Source organism: Protopterus annectens, chromosome 3.part0, assembly GCF_019279795.1.
Source record: "Protopterus annectens isolate FY-2018-M chromosome 3.part0, PAN1.0, whole genome shotgun sequence".
Taxonomy (NCBI): Eukaryota; Metazoa; Chordata; order Ceratodontiformes; family Protopteridae; genus Protopterus; species Protopterus annectens.
This window is the reverse complement of record NC_056731.1, coordinates 999,278,375-999,302,027: the sequence shown is the minus strand read 5'-3', so window position 1 is coordinate 999,302,027 and position 23,653 is coordinate 999,278,375. Positions and strand designations below refer to the sequence as shown.

The window sequence follows — 23,653 nt, the reverse complement described above, 5'->3', positions numbered from 1 at the left end:
GCTTTCACCTGTTAATTTTATTTAGTTTTTATTTATGAGGTAGTGCTTTGTTTTACCAGTGCCAACTTACAGTTTAAAATAAGTTTCTGATTAAAGACCTGTATTCTTTATGTACCTCCTTCTAGTGGTAATATAATAACTTTCAGATGCACAGGTCTGTCACTTGTTGAAGCATTTGGAAATGTGCTGCTTTAGTTTCCGTCAACCCCACAAAATTGCTTTCATGTCTGTAGGCAAGCATGACTAAAAAAATACTGAACTAAGAGGTATGCACTTTCCTTGTCTTCCTACAGCTAAACTGTAAATCAAATCCACCTACAGGTCATACTAAAATTAACCTATAAATGTCAACTTACAGAGGAAATTAACTTTTTATATAAGTTGATCACATTCCATTTGTCTATCTGGTTTTTAGATTATATTTCAGCAAGATTATAAGGAAAATATATGCAAGTGGGTACATTTCCATAAGCAAATTAAATGAGTTGAAGTTTTCATATTCTGCTAAACAATGTATGATAGTTTCTGACAAAAATAATACCGATACAAGTATTAGAGAAAAATGCATGTCCATACTGATAATACGTATCGTAACGCAAAACTGTAAATCTTTTACAAAATGCTTAGCAAACAAAAAAAAATACAGTGAGAGCACCTTAGTATTACTGACTAGCTTCATTCTCAGGCTGTAAAAAGCCACCAATGAGCAACCTGAGTATATATGTAATAGCTGTACTTCTCTTTCGTAGGAATCAGAGAAGTGAAAATTTATAGTATTTTACATTCTTGAAGTAGCACATCAAGAATTCTGTGATATCAAACAGGGTAGTACATGCCAACATACAAGAGTCACTGAATATGAAAAACAAATGAAAATGATTTTCATAGCCTAATTTGGAAAAGTTCACTCCATGGCTCTGACCCTGTGCAAGACAAATATTTTTCTTTCCTTCCCTCAAAATACATACACAGTAAGGAATATATGAAAAAACACATACACAGTAAGGAATATATGAACAAATACATACACAGTAAGGAATATATGAAAAAACACATACACAGTAAGGAATATATGAAAAAACACATGCACAGTAAGGAATATATGAAAAAATACATACACAGTAAGGAATATATGAAAAAACACATACACAGTAAGGGATATATGAAAAAACACATACACAGTAAGGAATATATGCAAAAATACATACACAGTAAGGAATATATGAACAAATACATACACAGTAAGGGATATATGAAAAAACACATACACAGTAAGGAATATATGGAAAAATACATACACAGTAAGGAATATATGGAAAAATACATACACAGTAAGGAATATATGAAAAAACACATGCACAGTAAGGAATATATGAAAAAATACATACACAGTAAGGAATATATGAAAAAACACATACACAGTAAGGGATATATGAAAAAACACATACACAGTAAGGAATATATGGAAAAATACATACACAGTAAGGAATATATGAAAAAACACATGCACAGTAAGGAATATATGAAAAGATACATACACAGTAAGGAATATATGAAAAAACACATACACAGTAAGGGATATATGAAAAAACACATACACAGTAAGGAATATATGGAAAAATACATACACAGTAAGGAATATATGAAAAAATGGAGCTGAGAAATGAAGGTGTGGACGTATCAAAGTGCTCTATCCAGTGTTAAAAGGAAAGAATCAACCAAAACCTGCAAACCTGGAAGCCTGCAGTGTTATTTTAGCACTATTTGTAATTTCATCATATACAGTCTGTTACATTTTTTATTTATTTGGGCTACATTTGATAGTCATTTTTTAACATTTTGAATCATTATATCATTGCTAAATCTGCACATTGGCTTACAGATTCACAGCATATTTAATATGTATTAGAAAGTCAGCATCTTAAATGATATCACATATTTTAGACAGTAACATGTTTTTTTTTCAGGAAAATGGAACTATCTGTTTGTTACCTTTGTGTATCAGTAGTAATGTACCCAAAATGTTACCCCACTACTGGACAAAGTTAAAGATTTTGAGGGTCAACTGCCTGAGACTCGGTTCCCCAAAGGTTTGACTGGCTCCTTAGAAAATCATTCTTAGTAAGATGTGCCAGCAGGGATGCCTTTTTTAGGGGTAACCACCCTTTGTTCTGTTTATGTGACCACAGAGCTGGTATATATAAGTTTGGAGGGTGTGAGAGGCTTGCCCCCTCCCACATCAGTGGTGCATGGTGGGGCTTGGCCTCCTGCAAAAAATACTTGTTTTTTTCAGTAAGTATATTTTATTATAGTTCAAGGATTTCAGTTGTTGGGAGGGGTTTATCCTCAATGATTTGCTGTAGAAAACTTTGATAGTGCCATTTAAATATAAACATATGCAAATCACACACCATTTGCTGTCACCTTTGTAAAGAGATTATGAAGTCAAATAACTGTGGATAAAAGCAAAGCTGAACAGCAAGCTTTCTTGCCAGCCCAATTTTTTACTAGACTTTTTCATCCAGATACATATGCATTTATTTTTTTTTTCTGTTTTAAGAATCCTTACAAAGAAATTCAGTATATTGCAACTGCATGTTAATGCACATAACTGTAACTCAAAAACCTATTCAAAGGTTTTATAAAAGTTATTATTTTGTAAAGGCTAAGGAGTGCAAACAGATCATTTTTATGGCTTGGGTAATAGTGTTACCTAGAAAACGGGTTTAACTGGTCTTTTTTTTTTAGAACTAAAAGTTTAGTTTAGCATTGGAGAGTTATAATTAAATAATTGGACTTGGCTTATGACTGCTATTTCTAAAGCTTACTTTGTGGGCTCTCTACTAAAATAGCCTGCCATGATGTGTGAACATTTTGGCTTTGGTAAACATCAAAGTAAGCAAAAAGACTGTGGGTTATTTGGAAATGTACTAACTGGATGCTGACTAAACATTTGAACAGTATATTAATCAACACATTTATAAAATAGATCAGTCATGGAATTAATAGTCATTTTTAATGTAGACAATGGAGCAACCTACTGGATAACATTTATTTATTTATTCATTCAATCATTCAGCTAAGTTGTTAACTGGGATTGACTGATTGAACCAAAACAAGGTTCCTTTTCTGTGGCATTCTGGGAAGGAAAGTTCCATCAAAGACAAATTAGCACATTACAACACAGTAAACCTTCTTGTATGCATGTACACATGACATAATCTACAAAGACTAATTATGTAGACATAAAACAGTGACAAGAGAAGTGTACAAAAACAGAATTGTTTGTACATGTCTATTTACAGGTGTGCATTATAGTAAGTGGCAATGTTTCGTAATATGTAGGAATTCAATGTGGGAAAGGGAAAGTGAGATTCAGAAGAGAGGAATAATGTTTTTGAGTGAGTAATTATGATTAATTTAACAGGAGAGAGGGAGACACACACACGAGGGACTAAGATAGAGGAGCAACACAGAAATACGAGGATATTGAGAAAGAATGCATGTTTGAAATGGAGAGAAAGTTAGAATATACAATATTTATTTAATGTAAGAACTATTAACTAAATAAAAGGTATAGTGCTATAGTGAAGGCCAGTGCTTTATATACTGACATGTTTTGCTGATAGCTAAACAGGTGTTTAGTTGTTATGAAAATACTTTAATATTAGTTTCATTTCTAAGCTGTAGGGGTATAGACTTCCATACCTTTCTTACATAGACAGAATATAATGAATATTTGGCTTGACTGGGTATTTTAACTATAATTAGGATTTTAACTTTGAACAATACCCAGTAGATCAAACATTTGTTTGTTCTTTGAATTATGTTGTGCACGTTTTTTTAGTAAATGTTAGGTTATCTAATAGATCTAGCAATCCTAATCTGTTTATGGCCAGACAATGATGTGTTCTCCTTGGCAAAGTTGTGGAAAATATAGTTATCGTATTGCATGTTAGCTCAGGCATGTGGATTTGGGACTTCTGTAGATTGGTCAGAAATGTTGAGAGAAGGTACGAAGTTGCAATATTATTGCAGTAGAGTGACATGACTATTCTGTTAGGTTTTACCTTGAAGACATTCCTAGTTTCTTTATGTACTTTACATATTAAATGTTAAATATGTTGATAACATTTTTGGTGTTTGTCTACGATCATTTTTAAGAATTTAGTTTGGAATACATGTTCTATGATGGTGTTTATTATTGAGTATACTTTGAGTGCAGTAGCTTTATTTATAGTGAGGTTGAGATAAATATAATGAATTTAGTTTTTTTAGCTTTAAGCATTAGGTGGGGGTCTTTTAGATAGTTTTCATTACTATGTAAAACATGATGAGTCATGTATTGAAGCTAAGTAAGTGTATTTACTGAGCAGATAATGGTCAAATCATTTACATAGTATCCTAAGCAAGAGCTGGTAACACCATTGCGCATGTCATTCATGAATATGGCAAGAGTCCTAGCATGGATTGATTTATTTTGTCCTCAAAAGTGAGTAGTTTTGTTTCAGCATTGCATTCTGGATTGGAACTATGCCAGTAAGTAAGTTAGTGTTTGTGTTTAATGTCACTATGGATACCAAAGGAAACTACAAAGTTTTCTTCAGTTATGTCAGGAAATTAAGGAATAATGTTCAACAATGCACTAAGCTTAGCAATAATAATAATAATGATAATAATAATAATAATAATAATAATAATCATCATAATAATGATGATAATAATAATAATAACAATAATAATAATAATAATAATGATAATAATAATGATGATAATGATAATAATAATAATAATAATAATAATAATGATAATAATAATGATAATAATAATAATAATAATAATAATAATAATAATAATAATAATGATAATAATAATAATATATTACTTTTTTGTTGAGCTTTTCTCCTCAGACCTCTGCTGAAAATGGGTTAGCAGCCCAGTTGGACTTCCCCAGTAAATAAATATCAAATAATTATCAAATAAATAATAATAATAATGATATCACATATTCTGATCCAAAGGATACAGTTAATACATCAGCAAACAAATTCACTGCTAACTTTTACCCCATATCCCAACAATGTTGTTCCCATTATACCTAAAATTTAGTTTCACTACAAAATGCTAAACCTGAAATGTTCTGGTAGGATCAGTGCTCTACCTTGGTTAACAAATATCAATCAATCAGCCAATCAGTCAACTAATCAATCAGCTTGAAACAAGTCTTAAAATCCTTGCAAAGGTTAAAAATCTCTTCCATGGAAGCAGACAACATATCAGGCTACATTCTCATCAGTTACAAATATGCAGTACCAGAACCTCTGCTTAAACAGTTTAAATGTATCCTGTCCCCAGGGTTTGTGCCTATTGTCTGTAAGACGGCTGCTGTGACTCCATTACACAAGAACAGCCCCTGTAGAGACCTGGGTGATTATATGTCCATTAGCCTCACTGATCTTATTTGCAAAGGAGCGGAAGTATAACATAGGCAGCATAACTGACCCAGGCCTCAGTCAGTCTGATTTTGTATAAAGCAGGTCCTCTCTTCTGATGGTTCTTTGAAAAGTTTACAGAGGTTGTAAACAGTAGTCACTCCATTTATGCTGCTTAACTCAACCTTGCCAGGGGTCTTGACACTACCCCCCACCCCAGGTATTACTAAGGAATCAAAAGTAATGTAAAGCTCAGAGTTGCTTGGTGGATTGTAAGTTAGCATTCCAACAGAACCCAGGTTGTAAGATGTGCTGGTACCCTCTATGAATGCAAAATTCTTATTACCAGAGTACCACATGGATCAGTAATTTGCCATCTCATGTTTGACATTTATGTTGCAGGCATTCAAGCCAATATTCCAGAAGTGTGGTTGACCAAGTCTGATGATGACTTGCAAGCTGAGCACTGATATCCATTCATCTACTGATATTAAACAGCTCCAGCAGGGCTGGAAATGCACAATCTTGGTCTCAAGCTAAAGGCAAAAAAAAAGATAGTGTGACATTCAGCAAAAAAAGCTACTCCCACCCCATATGTTATCAATATAGATCTTGTCATAACATATCTGGCTACTTATTTGGACAACTGTCTTTCTCATTTGATCATCATGTTTCCACCATAGACAGGAAATCCTTCTATCTGACCCAATTAACTTTCAAGGGAATATTTTCAAGATCGAAAGAATTTGTCCTACCACTGTGCTCTTCTATTATTGCCCCATCATCAAATGTAATAGCCCCTTGGTATGTGCAAATTCAAGCATATTGCTCATCTGGAAAGTCCACAGACATTTCTAATCAAGGACATTAAGGGACTTAAATCCTTAGACTATCCCACTAGATTAGCATGGTCATCCATCTACTTAATAGCCTACAGGTTGTGAGGTGACCCATGTTTGTTTTTTGAGCCATGAAAGACCCAGTCCTATTTGACCTCCAATTTCTTTCTAAAGCTAGTGTCTCTGCAAACATCATCATTAGGGACCTAAAGCTACATCAGCAAATAAAACAGACTTATTGGAGGGATAAGTTCCAAACTGAGAGTATTCCCAGCTTATTAAATATGTTACCACTAAAGACCAAACAAAGTATCACTTTGACTACCTTTAAGGCTAGTCTTTATGACTGGATATGTTGACACAAATTCACACCACGGTTATTATGTATAGCCCTGCTTGATTTGGAAGATAAACGCTATTAAGTAAATAAAAAGTGCGACAAGAAGGTTTGGCTGTGTTTACTTAAGGGTATATAAGGCTAGAAATCTTATGGCCTGCACAATATCCTGTCTAGTATTAGTCCTCTATTCTATGTTTCTATTTACTTTCTCTTATCTTTTTGATAAACTGGAGATCCTAGCTGCATGGCATGCTGCCAAACTGTGCTCTTAGCTCTGAAGCTCTAGAATGTTACTTTGATTCTCAACTTCTCAAAACACATTAACTGTACATCAATTTGCGACACTATTTCCTCAGTCCAACAGTACCAAATGTAAAAAGGCCTTACTTATAGTCATGAGGGCATAGCATAACAGAGTTGGTACATAGCATGCTTGTGTACTAACGCCCCAGCAATTAATAAGAAGCAATACACAATGGGGCAAGACTTTGTACATAGTCTTTTGTCATTATGTAGGCATGCAAATGGCTGCCCTCTTCAATTATTTATGATTCACCAGCACAGAACCGTTAGTGTACCAAGTGGTCACAAAGGGTAACCAATGAGATAGCAATATCACTGACTTGTGCTTCTGAGCACAGCAGTCTTTTCCTCTTCCCTTTAAATATGTTACTGAGTATACAGAGATAAACCACATGCTTCTGCTGTAAAAAATGAACTCTACATGATAGGAAAATGCATGCTAGCAAAAGGGTTCCAAGTTTTTTTGCCTCATGCAAATGTGTCCAATCCAACAAAGTGATATTGGTGAGCTTCCACCAATGGGAGTTTGGATAGCATTGGACCCCCCCATTACCCTCCTTATCATATTATAGTAATGAGCTTAGCACTGCCATCATGCCTTATGATTGTGATATCTTTATTAATCATAGATGGCGGAATGCAACAAAGCAGAGGACATTTTTGTACAAAAGTACTCTCCATATTGAAATGTTGGCACTAGAAATGCAGAGTCCTGAAAAGCCAAAAAAAAAAAAAAGACTGAAAGCTCAGAAGAAGAGCAAATCTCAAAAAATGCTCCTTTGATTTAAACTTCTTTTTGCAACCCCCTGCTCCCTGAAACTTATATATAGCTACTCTGAGATTACCATACCTCAGAGAAAAGGGAATATTCTGAGAAATGGCATCTCAGACTTAATATATATACAAGTCCAATCTTTCAGACATTTTAACCATTCTGTCTCTCCATTTTTTGGGACTCAGTCTAGGAGGTCCTTACATTTTAAATGATTACCACAAAAAGTGTATTCTCCACTGTATTTTGCTGTGCTGTCATGCAACACGGCACATACTTAGTGTATTAAGCATTGTATCAAGTGGTTCACCCTCTGCTGTCACTGGGCTGAAGAGTGGGACAGGAATGAGTTGGGCACCATGGAGTATTGTACAAAGCGGTGTACAGTGCAGTGCTGTGTGCAATTCATAAAGCTCAGGGAACATTTGAATTCCACTATAAAGGATCAAGAGCCGTGCCAGTGAATCACTATCCGAAATTACAGCATACAATTCATAGTGCTTGTATACCTCTGCATACTTTCTGAATATAAGGACAGTCCTTTCAAGCAAACATACTACACATTGAAACTCAAATAATTGTTCCTGGGTGGGTAGGGGCTCAAGCCATCCACACTATTCACATGAAAATATTATGATTCTCACTCTAAGGCAGCTGCAGATAGGAGAAAGCTCAAACTGGATGACAAGTTGAAACAATATTTGCTCTTATTTCAAGATACCAAACTCTCAAAGTAAGAATAAACATGATGGCATTGTGGCAAAACACACTGATATTATTTCTAGCAACCAAGCAAATATCAGCAAATGTGACATTTAAGCAATCAGACTCTATCAAAATAAAAGCAATGTATGTAACTTTACACAAACCCATCTCAAACAAGGATATCCAATACTGTATCAGAGCTGTTTTTGTAAAGTAGGGATCTTAGGGGGGGAATGCAGTTTCCTTTTCTGTAGGAAATGTAGGCAACTACATCCTCTTAAGCCAATTTGCCATTGTTTTTTAGCAGAACATCTTCAGACAATTCTTATTTTTTGCAACCTTCATTTGATTGATGTATGCTCATCTCATGCATCCTTTGATCCCCTCAGTGTTTTTAATATCATTTTTATTTTTATGTATTTTATGTTTGTAGTACAAATCATATAAACACACATGTACACATCATGTCTTACTGAGAAATACAAGGGATACATTAGTGTTAAAAAAATACATATATATATATATATATATATATATATATATATATATATATATATATATATATATATATATAAACCCTTAACTGTGTACTCTAAAACATCCCTTCAAATCAGGTAATCCCAATCCATGGAAGGATCAACTTTCCCACTTGACCCTTGCCCTCTTCTCCCCTCCTAGATAAACTTCATCAACTCTTAATTAATTACTGTTCACAACTTCTATTCTGGTTGATAAGAATATGCCTGATCTATATATAAAACTAAATAGACTAAAAACAGTTCACTGCTTGCATCTTGCTATCCATATCAATAAACAAGAGCTTTCAGTTTCTCAGTTTTTGTATTATCTTTTATTTATCTCTTCCTGCATATCCTTAGCTGCCATAACAGTATCCTTTTAAACCAGAGTCCTAAATACCTCATTTTGTCATGTCCCAATAAATATGGGTATTGCTGGACCAATTCATGTGTAGGTACATGGTTTACAGATATAGTCTTTGTTTTGTTTTCATTCATTTTATATCCCAAAAAGACTTGAAACCGTTTCAAGATGTTCCACAACACCAAGATGTCTTTTTCAGCTTTTATCAGGTCCAAAATAATATTGTCTACAATAAAGCCAACTTTTAATGATTACCATATCAATTATATTCTTGAATTTCTTAGTCCATTATTTTCTTTGCAATAGCTGTAAGTGTAAAGTGAAAAACAAAGGGAAACAAGGACATCCATGCCTGGTTCTCTGTTCAGACACTACTTTTCAGAAAGGAACCTCTCCTTTAATTTTTGCCTCCGATCCCCCATTATTATTAGATCAGGTAATGCAAATGCTTCCACTGTCCTGCTAATAAAATCCCAGCTTACTCTGTCAAATGCTTTCTCCTCAACAAGACCCACCAACAGCAGTATTTTCTTCCACTCTGCTTCCCTCTGGATCATCATTGCTCTATTAATGCTGTCAAATGTTTGCATCCTCTTCTGAAAACTAGATTGATCCATAACTATCAATTTTGGCAACATCTTTGCCATTCTCTTAGCTATTATAGCCATAAACATTTTATAATCATGGTTTAGAATTGAAAAGGGTTGATATGAAGCTGGTTCTGATGGGTCTTTACCGTCTTTAGGAATTACAGCCACCATAGCTTTCTTCAAGGATGCTGATGCTTCCCCTGCTTTTAAAATACTGCTAAAGAAAACCTTCCAGACTCGTATCACTTTCTTACTTTCTAGGTTCCAAACTTCCAAAGGAATGACATCTATTCCTGGAGACTTTCCTGCAGATTGATTGTATGTCACCATTTTTATCTCATCTCCTCCTACCTAACTTTTAATTGTTGAGCCTCTTCTGCCTCTAACCTTGGCATACTTAAGTCATCAATAAATATTTCCATTTGTGATCCTTCTTGAATTTCACATTTCTCTGCTTTATACAAGTTTTCATAAAATGTCTGAAATATCTCTAATACCTCTACATGATCTCTGCCTATTTTTCTTGTTATAGACTCCCTAAGTCTGGCAAAAACCCATTCCACTTTCTGTTATCTAAGTCATTGTGCTAAAATATTTTGTGCTATGGAGTTATTATTAAAAAATCATTTGCTTAACAAAAATCTTTCTAAACTCGTGCATATTTTCAGGATTCTTTTTTACTTTCTGTTTAGCACTCTGCAGTTGGACCTGTTCTTGTTCTGTGAGATTCCCCTTACTCTGCAATACTTTAATATTTTGTTAGCCCCTCTAAGTAATCCTGTTCTTTCTTAACCATATATCTTTTTCTTTAATTTCTACCCTATTCTTAAACTCCACTTTCATTTTATCCAACTCACTAGCTATAACTTCTGAAGAAGTTTCTCCCTTCCCCAATAACTCTTGAGTAATTTCCACTATCCATTCCTTAAATTCCTCTCTTTTTAACAAGTAGGCGGAGAAACACCAGCATCTCATGTTTGGAGACCTTGTATTCTTAATTGATTATGATGCTAGCATAGTCCAGAGAAAAGCAAGCCAAGAGACGTGGCACTGCAGTGAATGTCTAGCTTACATCAAGCAATGCTTCTCATTAATCATGGCAATAAAACAAAAAGAAGAGCTGTCATTAATATATAGTGCTAACACACAGTAATGTTTTAGCTTTCAAGTGCACAATATCTGCAGTAACCTGCTAAATTACAGCTAAGATAGTTCATTCATAAAAGCAGATCTTGTACATTAAATCATATCTGGAATTGATCTAGCCATTATTTTCTTACTCATCAGCAATGGATTTTACTAATCATGGCCATAAAATAGAAACTAAAAAAATATATATATATAAGCAAGTTCATTGCTTCCACACGGATCTACTGCCTCGTAAATTATACTCATGGCAACTTGTTCTCAGTAGAAGAGGGCAGCTCTGACTTGTTTAACCATCTCTGGAATTGATCTGACTAGTCATCTGCACTGAACAGTGCATCAAATATCCTGTCGTTATTGCTTCCTTCCTCACTGTACCCTTGTTTAGCAAACAAATTTCCATTTCTGACACAAACTGCATTACACTGGCCACAACTTTTCGGTCACCAGTAAATAATGACACTTCCAATAAGACAAAACAAACAAAAAACTTTAAGTGCGCTAGAGGCATCAGTTTATACTTTAAATTCTTTGGTTGACATACCCACATACGCTCATAGATACAAGATCATTCATGTTTTCATTCATTCATTTGAAGACGATAGACACTTGAACAACAGTCTTTTCCTTCAGCGGTGATGACTTTGTCTGGCTGCCAAAGCTGAGAAAACATTTTCCTTTTGTATACCACAATTTAAGCAACACTAACTTATTTCAGGTACTTCCTGCTGCAAGTTTTAATACTAGTAAAGAAACCCAATGCACCCTCTCCAGGACAATGCTGCTTACAGGAAAACCAGACCACTCAATCCAGTATCTCTGGTATACCACTTGTATACAAATTGTTCCTCCCTGTCTTACTATTTTTTTCCTACACATTTAAAAATAAGCATTGCTAATGTCCAGTATAAGGTGATAAATTGATACCTCAACATCTTATTTTAAATTGTAATGCAAATATGACACTGGTTTGGTCATATCCTATCCACCGTCCCTACCATGAAATTCTAGACTTTGCTATAAATCTTTCAAAATTCATCTAATTTAGTCTATAACAACCCCTCCTCTGTAACGATAAAGGCAGTGACATCCAAATCCCGTTTGACACCAGTGACTTCAGCCTTTCCTTCGGCTAAGCAGACTGCTGAAGCCTCTACACTATTCAACTCTTCTAAGGCTGGTTGCTCATTTTTTTCTGCTGCTTTTACAGATTTTCATGATCCATACTGCATGAGCAAAAACTTAAGCATCTGTTTATCAGATTATATGAAATAAAAACTACATTGTATTACCAATATTTATCATATAACAATGGAGAGGGAGTAGTTGAGAATATACCTTTCCTTTCTGATGTAGTGTGAGCTCCTTCTCTTAACACAATTATGTCCTTCTAAAAGCTGTTGCAGTCACCTCCATGCTTCCAAGCTTTACAAGCTAACATTTATATTATACATATGACTTCCTGTTCATGTGTAGCATTTTTTTTTTGCCAAGATGGCACTATTTTTGTGTCTTCTGATTCTTTTTTTTAATTTATTCAGATGCTTCTATCAAGTCTTCTTCCTTCCTTTCTTCTAGGGCATTCCTGCTAAGTTCAGTGATTCACTGATTTATGACAAGCAGAAAGCCTTTTGGCCTCTACAAAAGTACATTTCCTTTGTCTGTTGCAGAAATGTATGTGCAATCAAGTATTCACTGAAGTCTATTTAAAGCATGAAGGGATTGGCACGGTTTCAAGGTAGGAGAGTTTATCACGAAGTAGTGGACACATTGGATTATAAATATTTTGCAGTTTTTACTATAGAGTAACATCTTAAGGCTGTCAGTATTTGTGCATGTTAGTCCCCCAGAGGTTCCTTCTAAACAACCTTGGAGAGGGGTGGCTCTTTTTTGGGCAAGAGAGCAAGGCACATATCCTCCCTTTGGAGTCAAGATGTCATAGACAGCTGGCACAGCTCTTTCAGTCCATCAGAGTAATGCAGGTTGACAAACTCTTCAGTCAGCTTACAGTGAAATATCTGCTGCTTCTATAGCTGAATGAGGTGTTGCTGAGAGACTGCATATAGGGGAATTAGACAATTATTGGCTTGAAAACCATAGCTGTAAAGAGGAGCAATTACTTTCATGAATGCCTTGTAGTTCCCTTAAGTATCATGTAGGTAAAATTGAAGGCCTTTCCTGCTACTGTCACAATCTTCTGTTCAGTGAAGATAACCGCTTGTATAATTGTACCAAAGTACTTTATAAAAGAGTTATTTATTTAGTGGTTCTACTTCAATGACATAGGAAGCCAAGATCACTTAGTCCTAAAAACTGGCAATTTTAAATTTATTTATATGCAGTACCAAGTTATTATCTTTGTACAAGCTATAGCTTGTGCCACACACATTCTGGAGAATCATTACATCTATAAACGATAGAATAGTGCTTCTTAAATTGTAGTTATTTGCAAAGATGATATGAAAAAGGGGCTTTGTTTTGGACCTTCATATGTTCATAGGTGTATACTAGGCTAATGACCAGCTGGGGCCTTTATAAGCCTATCCAGCCATCTCAAATATATCCCACAAGGTGTTGGGCCTTACAGGTTATTTTAGAGACATAGGTGCTAGACCAGGGGTGAATTTCTGATTTCCCATTCATTGTTCAAGGTTAGACCTGAATGAGGTTACAGAAGAGAACAAGATGGCAAAAAGCAGTGTTTTTCATAGATACTTCATTTGTGAAGACGTTACCACCCATTATTACTAAATGAGTTCCTTGGGTTAGCCAGTTTTCAGTTCTGCACACAATATAAATATTATCCCAGTCTTATTACATGTTAATAGCTCCTGCATGTAGGATGGTGTCAATACCTTGGCAATGTCAAAATACACTTTTTGAACAGACTTCTCCCTGTCCAGGGCTAAGGTGACACTCCACCCAAAAAAGGTAAACAACTCCAGGAGGTATGATTTATGTTTTACAAACCTATATTGATTTATAACTAGAAGCAGCAGATTATATATATTTTTCTGAGCTAATCTCTTAATAATCCTCACCAAAACGTTGCAGTTCATAATAGTGAAGCTGGCGCATCTCTAGTTCTTTAAACTTGCTGCAGATATATCTTTGTGAATGGGAGACACACTGTCTTCCTGCCATGTCATGGGGATGAAGCCTGTGAAGAGACCTTTGTTATGATATGTAATGGAACAATATACTCCTAAAGAAAAACATTTGTGGATGTTATCTAAGCCCACTGATATGCTGTTTTTTTCATACTAGGGCTGCTTCTATTTGATCTTAAGTTATGTTGGGGAGGAGATTTAGTTACAGTGTTACAGTGAAGTAGTGATCATACTTACTGCGGAGGTGACATTGTACTAAATTTGTTTGCAGACATATTGCTGCTGTATTGTGATTTGAGAATATTTTGTTTATCTCAAAGGTGCTGCTTTTTATGGGCACCATTTTCCTTATATAATTACAAAAGTCTTTACTATTTCATTCAGTCTTATTATTAAATATAAATTCTCATCATAATTTAAATTAATTCTTTTTGGGCTAGACCATGTTTTTTTTTTCATCTTTATTCTTTCCATTTTGTTTTGATTATATGCTTTGCTTATTTTTCAAATACATGAGTTGAACTTGTGCTTGTATCTTCTGTTACATTTATGCTTAATGTAGGCATAATTAAGATACAACTTTCCAGGCTGTTATAAAATGTATTAAAGTTGTCTGACATATTTATCTCATCTATGCTTTGATTGCTGTCGCTTTTCTTACAGGCGTTATTTCTTTTAGTGTAACTACTGTTTGTAGAGTTTTTTTTTAAATATGGGGGCATTGTGCACAAAGACATTTCGTGTTTTGATGGACAGTAACACTAAACAATGCTCGGACAAAATGATTGGTGACAATAGTAACTGCGCACATTGATGATTTATTGATAATGACAATAAGATATTGAATTCTCTGATTAGATGTTTCACTAGATATATAATACAGCTGGAGGTAACAAGGTCAAGGAAGCACTGGACATATTTGCTATGGCAGTTCAGGTGTCCTCACCATTTGTAGGGTAATTGAAGATGCCCATAATGGCTGTGTTGTTTTTGACTGCGAACTTCTTAAAGTGGGAATGATACTACTTATGTTATTTGAGTAATATAGACAGTGTTTTTAGGAGCAAGTTATATTGTAATATGGGCGGTTGATGTGTTCCTCTTACTCCTCCTTTGTGGTATTTTCTAATTGACCATGAATTGAAATTGCCAGAAGTGTGGATGGACATCTCACAGCCAGCTGCACTGGATCTGGATGGGTAGAAGGCATATAACCTGAAATACTGAGGATGCTGGAATGGTCCTTAAATCAAGTTTATGTGATGTTGTATACCTCCGCATCTTCCAGAGTCAGGAAAATGTCAAGGCTGCACAACATTGTATTTAAGCTTCTTTCTACCCTTACATAATTTATCTTGATTGACAACAATTTAGGATACCCATTCATTTTATCTTTGCCTAAAAATTGTATTGGGGTGACAAATTGGTACTATTTATGAAAGTGATGGAGATCATCCCCTTCAAAACAGGATAGTACCCCATACTTCTTTCCTCATATGGACACACACACTTTGAATTATTCATATTCATTTCAGTGTGCTTTATAAAGAAATGCCTTCACAAAAATGACAATTCTGCCAGCTGTATTCTACGCTTCATCAATATTCTTCCTGCTAACAGGAAGGAAATCACCACCCTGGCTCCTTATAGAAAATAAAAATTAGTCTGAAAAAGACATGGACTAATCCAAAGTGCAACATGCCTTTTATATATCACCTTATGTACGAGTCCTGCTGCATGTGTTTTATCAACTGAAAAACAGGATTTTACAACAGATAATAAACAATGTCACTTATACAGTTGCTGAAAAGTGCAATAACATAACTATACTTGTAGATATAATAGAACACTAAGGACCCATGCTTTCTTGTGAGTGGAGTTCATATAAAGCTACTTTTAGAGTCCTGTAGAACAGCCGTCATTTTACACAAGCTTCCAGATAGTTCTGATGCCAAAGCCAATATTATTTCATTTGTTAAATAGCATTTTACACTGGCATATTATCAAATACCTGGCTGCATTTTAAAAAGGCCATAGTCACACTCACAGATCCCTTGATTATTTATTCTACTATTTAGACAAAGAGTTCTGTTAAATTAATCTGAAATGACATTTACATTATAAAGCTGTTCTGGCTGGAGTTGCATGTCTCACTGGCTTCTAGATATTTTATGACTTCCATTTTTCATAGTCCCTGATTATCCAGATGAATAAGTTTGAAGAGACTATTAGATTACAGTGTCTGTAATGGTCCCTCTCTTTTGAAGACACATACTATCTGCTATTTTCTTTTTGGATTGAGTTTATCTCCTGCCCATGATTTGTTTTAAAGCTGCTTAATACACATATGCAGTACTGAAGTAGGGAGTAAAAGTACAGCACATTGGCTATTACCACATCTTGGAAACCCTGTCACTCAGATAGGTATCCAATTAGATCTTTTAGATCATGTTATTAATTGCATCTATCCATTGTAAGCAGGATCCATTGTATCTTTAAACAAAATTAGATGGTTTTTAATTTGGTTAGGATTTTTTTACAAGCCTGGCTCATCTACTTCAAGCTAGTACATTGGAAGATAAATTTATATTAAAAAACCTTCACATCATAATTAGGTCTCTCGATCATTTATACAACAATGGGAAGAGTCTCCAATTTTTCGATTTATACTTGTAAGGAAGATCAGAAAGATGACTCATAACCTTTCTGTGAGCCCTTTCTGTTTTATTTGCTGATCTACATGTGTATGGTGTTGTACATGTGGTCTAGTCTCTAATTAAGGCATAATTAATGTAATACCCAATAAGACCATGAGAAGTGTCACTGTATGGGTAACAAATTTAAAAATGTGTTTAAAGATGAAAAAACTTATTGGTATGTGACTAAAAATCTACTTGTTGTCCATGGTTAAACCCAAATCATTATACATGTCCACAAAATTTAATAAGCACCTACTATTATCTTTCTTGTACCAAATCTTAGCACTTAGGACTTCTCTGAATTTGTAATCAGGTTATTTAACTTAGACCCAGATTACAGATTTTCTGACAAGTTAGGCATCAGCAATGGTTAACCTATTATTGTGTACACATGGCACCCATTTCATGATGTAAATGTGGTAGGAGTGGCAGCCCAATGTTAACCTTAATAAATCACTGACGTATTTAAATAAGAAGGGACACAGAACTGATCTTTGTGGAATGTGATGACACACTACCTCTCACAGAACTGATCTTTGTGGAATATGAGGACACACTCCCTCACAGAACTGATCATTGTGGAATGTGATGACACACTATCTCTCACAAAGTCTCAAAGGTTTTCTTGAATGTTCTAAGAAGTATGTGGAGAATGAAGCCATATCACCATGTGATTTTTAGTTACTAATGCTTTTTACAATTAATTTTCTGGTAAAGACAGTGATGAGCCCCTTTCTCCTAAGGGTTAATACTGAATAGGCTTAGTAATGCTATCTACACTTGCTTCATAAATACTAAACAAAAGTCAGGCCACCCTGCTGCTGGACAAAGTTTGATTTCTCCGGCATCAATTGCTCAAGCCTTAAGACACCAAAGATTAGAACATCTCCCTTGGAAATCTTTGTTGGTGAGATGTGCTGTCAGTGATGCCCTTTTTGGAGTGATTTTTCCTTGTTCAAGTTGGTGCAGTTATGGAGTTGGTATACATAACTTTCAAAGGTGGGAGGGTGCTTTCCCTAGATAACAATATTTTTGTTTTTTGTTGCATATTTTTCAGGGATCACAGTTTAATGATTCCTATCATCAATAGTTTGATGTTTGATGACTTATAGTGAAAGCCAAAGCTCAGTATTTGAATTGATACTTAATTATACATTCATCTGCCCATTTGTCTTCAATTATTCACCCTCACTTTACATCCATTTTTTATTCACAGACTACCCTTTTTTAGAATAACTGTCATTTGGGGTTTTAGTTTTTTATTAGCCCTTCCTACATTCAACAACTTTACTTCCTATTGGTCTGATGACTGATTTATATGTCTATATTTTGGAATTCTGTAAATATTACTTTATCTTCTGATGTTACCTTACTCTGCAGCCATGGTAATTACATCACTTTCATGCATGTTTGCTGATATATGTTGTGCATTTTTCATCAATATTGTAGCTCCGAGTCCCAGATCTTGGTTCTGTATCAACTGGATTCTACTTAATAATTATATCTTATATATTATGTACAACATAAGGACAGTAGAAAGAGTCACAGAACAAGACTAAACTGACACCAACATGCTAGGTTTTTGAAAGCTAGTTTTTTACTGCTATATTCTATAAATGGTAAAGACTTCTGAATAATCGGACAAGGCATCCCAAGCACTTGTTATTTGTGTTTAATACTTTTCATCTCTCTCTCTCTCTTTACTTTGGTATGCACAGAATTCTTTGATGGTTTATTTTGTGTTGTAATGCAACGGTGTGATGTCACAGTTGCATGGACTGCCTGGCCACTATATAATGGGAATGTCCCCACTTATGCAATTAGCCAATGATCTCAGAGTTAGTTATAAGTAGGAAACACAACAGTCTGTGAAGGAAAGGATCTGCACAATGTAAAATATTTTTTTATTTTCACTTGTTTTGTAAAAGTCATAATTCACTTTGTTGTTCTGAATGTTCAATCCATTTAGTTTGGTAAACTTGATTTAGCTACATGCTTGCAAATGTAAAATCAGATTTATATTGACTGAAGCTGGCAACAGTATATTTTTCTTTGTTAGATATAGGTGGCTATTATAAAAGAAGATTTATTTGATGTAGATATGTAAGTTAATGTTTAACATGTGTTTTATCTACCTAAGAATCCGTTGGCCTCATGAAGCAGTGAACTTAGTAGGTATGGAATATGATTGTTTTAAAACTGCAGCCTGTAATGCCACATATACATCCATATATAGAGCCACATATAGAGTGTTGTATGCCCCACTGAAGCATGATTTCAAAATATGGTTAAGCCTAACAGCAGCATTGTTAAACAATATAAAATGTATTAGAATATTTACATTTTCATTCATACTGTTTGTTTCCATCAGAAAATACAGTTCTGTTATTAAACTGAATATTCAATCCCTGTTCTGTTATTTTTTTTACACATAGGGATCATAACCCCCTAGGTATGAATAACTGGTTATTGAAAGCGTTTTGTGTCTGTTTTTGTGGAATTTGTAAGATATATGGCTCCCTTTTCTGCACCAAGAAAGCCCACAGAGCTCTGGAATGCTGTAATCGGTATGAGCAGGGGCAACCCTTCTACACTGCTCTTTCAGTTTCTGATGTGATGTTTTTGACTGTCATACATCACTAAAGTGAATATTTGCTAACACTTTTAATAATCATTTTTCACACCTTCCAGGTTTACCTCACTCTGCAAAAAATTGCTGCACTGAATAAAGATTGTGACTTTAGGCTCAAAATGTAGCTGAAATAAGGAATCATAGTAACATGAGATTTATTATTGTGGAAAAAAATAGATTTGCTAGTAGGTTAAAATATTATAAAGTAACATGCAAAACATGTTTTATAGCTCCACTGAAAAGACTGTCGACACTCTGCTGTCATTTAGAACACCTCACAGCAGAAAGTCCTTGTATTTGTTAAGTTAGTGTAGAAAAGAAATCATTTTCTTCATGACACTCACTCATGGAAAACAGAATCATAAGTCATGTAGCAGACTCTGCTATATAATTGTATAGCCAATCATCAAAGGTAGAGAGAAAATCTTGAAGAAACAAACAGCTGTACTTCTGAATGTAAGCTTAAATAGACCACCTAGTAATATTCAACAGAAATCCAAAAGCCTTCTGAACTGAATATATCTGCAAATGAAACAAACCTGTCATTGCTTTGCAATTAGCCATTAATAAACAGAGGTCTAATGACTTGACTCTAGTTTATAATTTTCTGCCCTTTCAATCCAAAGGTACAGATTATTCAGTCGAGGCAGTATTTTCTGTTACTAATATGTAGCACTTATCTGCTTACACTTATGATCATAAATACCATGTATTGATAACATGTAGCTGCATACAGAGGTAAGGGAGGCACACAGACTGCTGGATGGAAGCCCCCCAGTTAAAACAGTGAGGACAGGATAGGATGTGTGCACATTCTTAATTCTGAATGAAGTTCTGCCAGCAGAGCAATCAGTATTACCAACAATGGCAATGTGTATGTGTGCTGAACATAATTTTAGCATCATGTTATGCCCATGTGACTCTCATTCCAACTAAGATTGCCAATATCTGTTATAAAGACCACTGGATTTTCCCGTTTCTTAGAAGTAGCTCCTCTGCAGTGTTGCATCCCAAATCCTAATAGTGCCTGGCACTTATACAATACAGGCAGTATAAAATTGCAGAGACCAAAGCTCAGTCCCAATAAAAACAGAAAAACTATGTCAACATAGTGTAAAATGACATGGAGAGTAAATATTTAGATTAGGACTATCATTAACTGTAGTCTAAGCAGAGGTGGCAATCTCATTTTTGCTAAAAATCCTCTTATACTTCTTAGGAAACATGTAGAATTAAACCAAAACTACTAACTGGAACAGAAACACAGGCACTACATAAAAGAAAATTCTATGTATATAGTAAACCTGGTAATAAACCTGCACATGTCTTACAAGTAATACAAAATGATACAGTGTCACTGGAAATATTACACTGGTACAAGTGGACTTCTTTTGCCCCCCCCCCCGTATGAATATCATTCAAATGGTGGTTGGTGATTTGTCTTCCTTCTATTCCTTCTCTCTTGGAGTGGGTTGACCAGCCTGGGGTCCCAACTTTAAGGAAGTGGAGGTATCCCAATCCATTATCATCTGCTCCTAAATATCCACTGGGATTTTATATGGTCTACCATGTCACCTGAGGGGGATGAGAGCAGTGAACTGAACACACACACACACACACACACACACACACACACACACACACACACACACACACACGCACACATGATTATTCTTGCTTAAAAGACACCTTCCACCCAAAGTAGACAACTCAACCACTGTCTCCCCTCGGAGGGTTCTTTTTTATGTCTTCCAGATGACCATTACCAATAGCTCCCCATCCTGTGCCCAAATGGCTCATTTGTTCTTCAGGGGGGACAGCAGTCAGATTCCTCTGAACAGGGTGAGAGCCCTCTGGCCCATTGTTGTTTCAGTTTTAGGGGCTGGTCTGCCTAGTTGCTCACTGAGAGGTGAGAGTTGGATTTAGGGAGTAGAGCTGACCAGTGTTCTAGTTTCAAGGTAGCCCCTATTGCATCCCTCTTAACTCCTGCTAAGGAGCCAGTTAAATTGGAGTGACTACTGGTGTGGAGTACAACATGAGACAAGAACTTGAAGAACAAAAATAATTCTGCTCACCCACAGCATGTTTCTAAAACTGGAATAAATCTATTTACATATTTATTATAAAGCTAGAGAAAAAATGTTGTATTTACCATTTGATGCCTCTACTTTTTTGGAAGTACCCGCCAAGTGTGCTGCAACAACCACCTTCTCTGCATCAATTTGCATTGCAGGGGAGGTTTCAGCTAGAGAAAAAAATATATATTAATTAGACTAACTAAATTAACACAACAAAATTAAAAATAATTATGCAAAATTCAATGAGCTCAAACCCAAATGATATATAAAAAGAGGAACACCATATAGATTCAGTTTAACATTTCTTTTAAAAGTTGCTAAAAATGTAGAAAAACGGTATCGTGCACTTTTGGATTTAATGGTGTTTTAATACAATCACACTTTCAAAAATAAAATGCCATATTCTATTAAGTATTAGTGATAGTTGAGACGATCTGCAGATATTCAATATAATCCATTCAATACAGTTTCATAACTAGATGTATACAGCATTCATATTATACATGGACTATATTTATTTATAGATAGATAGATAGATAGATAGAGATGTATAAATGGTTTCTTTTTATTTATGACACAGTGCAATTAAGTCATTTTTCCAGAAAGAAGACAGCCAATATACCAAGTTACTGAAAGCAGATTTGTTAGTGCAAAAGTGCAAGAGAAGAGGAACTAGGCCTGGGCAGAAGGTCCAGATGAAAAGACAAGCACATAAATAGCCACTGCATTCAGTAACTAGAGATGATAAAAATCAAATAAGGAATACATAGTTGTGAATTGTACTTCCAGGGATGGAGAGGGAATTGCTGGTATTAATAAAAGACACTACAGCTAATAAGATTCAATGTTTAAAGAAGAGAGGTTAGGAAAGAAAGTAGAGATAACAGGTTGGTCTGTCACACTAGATATTGGCAACAACTGAATGCATTGCTATGAAAGCAGTTTAAATGCATGCAAAGTCAGAACGAAAAGCTGAGACAGTAAATGAAAAGGAAAACTGGATGAGTCATTTGTTGTTGTCACCTTGTTAAAGATGGATGTGTTAACACCATGACCAGATGTGGTCTGTGAGTAATGCTTTATCTTGATACAAACGCACACAGTATGCTCAGGCAAAAATAAATGCATAAGCCTATTTCAAGGCCCAGAAAAAATTAGCACAATACAGCACTTCCATCAGCCTGAATGACTCAGTCTATAGAATCTGTCTGTTGGCCGTAATTGGGCATTTTTATTTCAGGGCCAACCTTGGAGCATGTTTGCTTGACAACCTCATTTTATGCAAATGGAAACAGAGGGGGGACATAGCATGTAGATAGTAGCACAAGGCGTGTTAACAGATCATAATTTTAACAATTTGTGCTGTGATTCCACATGTTTAGCTGGTTCCTGTCTGTATGGGATGTTGCTATTGCTTGCAGCCATACTCATGCTGGTTGTCACACACAGATATGAGCAAAGTTATGTATTGATCCACTATGCAACCTTAAGTCCCAAAGTAGGATTGTAAGGACATAAATTATTGTACAGTAAACTCTCAGTTAACTGGAACTCAAGCAACTGGCAAAAAAAATATCAAAGAAATATAGTACTGTCTTCATGTGTTGCACTTTCTGCCCCCCCCCCCCCCAAAAGCATCTTACATTTTTAGAGTTTTAGAGTTTTAAAAAGGAAGATAGGAATAAATTCCCTCTCTTCCCAACTTGAGAACAAGTCAAACCAAACAAATAGTATAAAGTACACTATTAGTCAGGCCTGTTTTTAATATTAACTCTCAAGCAACCATAAACTACAGTTATCTGGCATCTATAAATCCCCATGGGTGCCATTTAACTGACGACTTACTGTATTAAGCAATTCCATATCTAAGAGCACTGCTTCATGCTTTCCCTAAGCAATGGAATAACATAGATTGAGTTTCAAATAATATGCACTGGCATCATATTTAAATTCACTGTTACAGTCCCATGAAGAGCTCAATTCTCTTATCATGTAGATTATGCAACTATTATAATGGTGTTCTGCTTAAAAAAGAAACACAGGCTAGCTGTCAAATGATTATTAAAACTGCTAATCATCCTAGTGCAGTTTTATGGATTATAATTGAAAGCCAAGGAATTACAAG

The 23,653-nt window shown here is 35.1% G+C and overlaps 1 protein-coding gene across 1 annotated transcript in view; it reads right to left on the bottom strand.

The window, feature by feature from the left end:
- The window catches only part of CD40LG (CD40 ligand), a 48,866-nt gene that overhangs the window by 15,270 nt on the left and 9,943 nt on the right, over window positions 1-23,653 (bottom strand). The window contains exon 4 of the mRNA XM_044065300.1: window positions 21,603-21,695. Coding sequence (XP_043921235.1) covers window positions 21,603-21,695 — 93 coding nt within the window. The remainder of the gene's footprint in view (window positions 1-21,602; window positions 21,696-23,653) is intronic.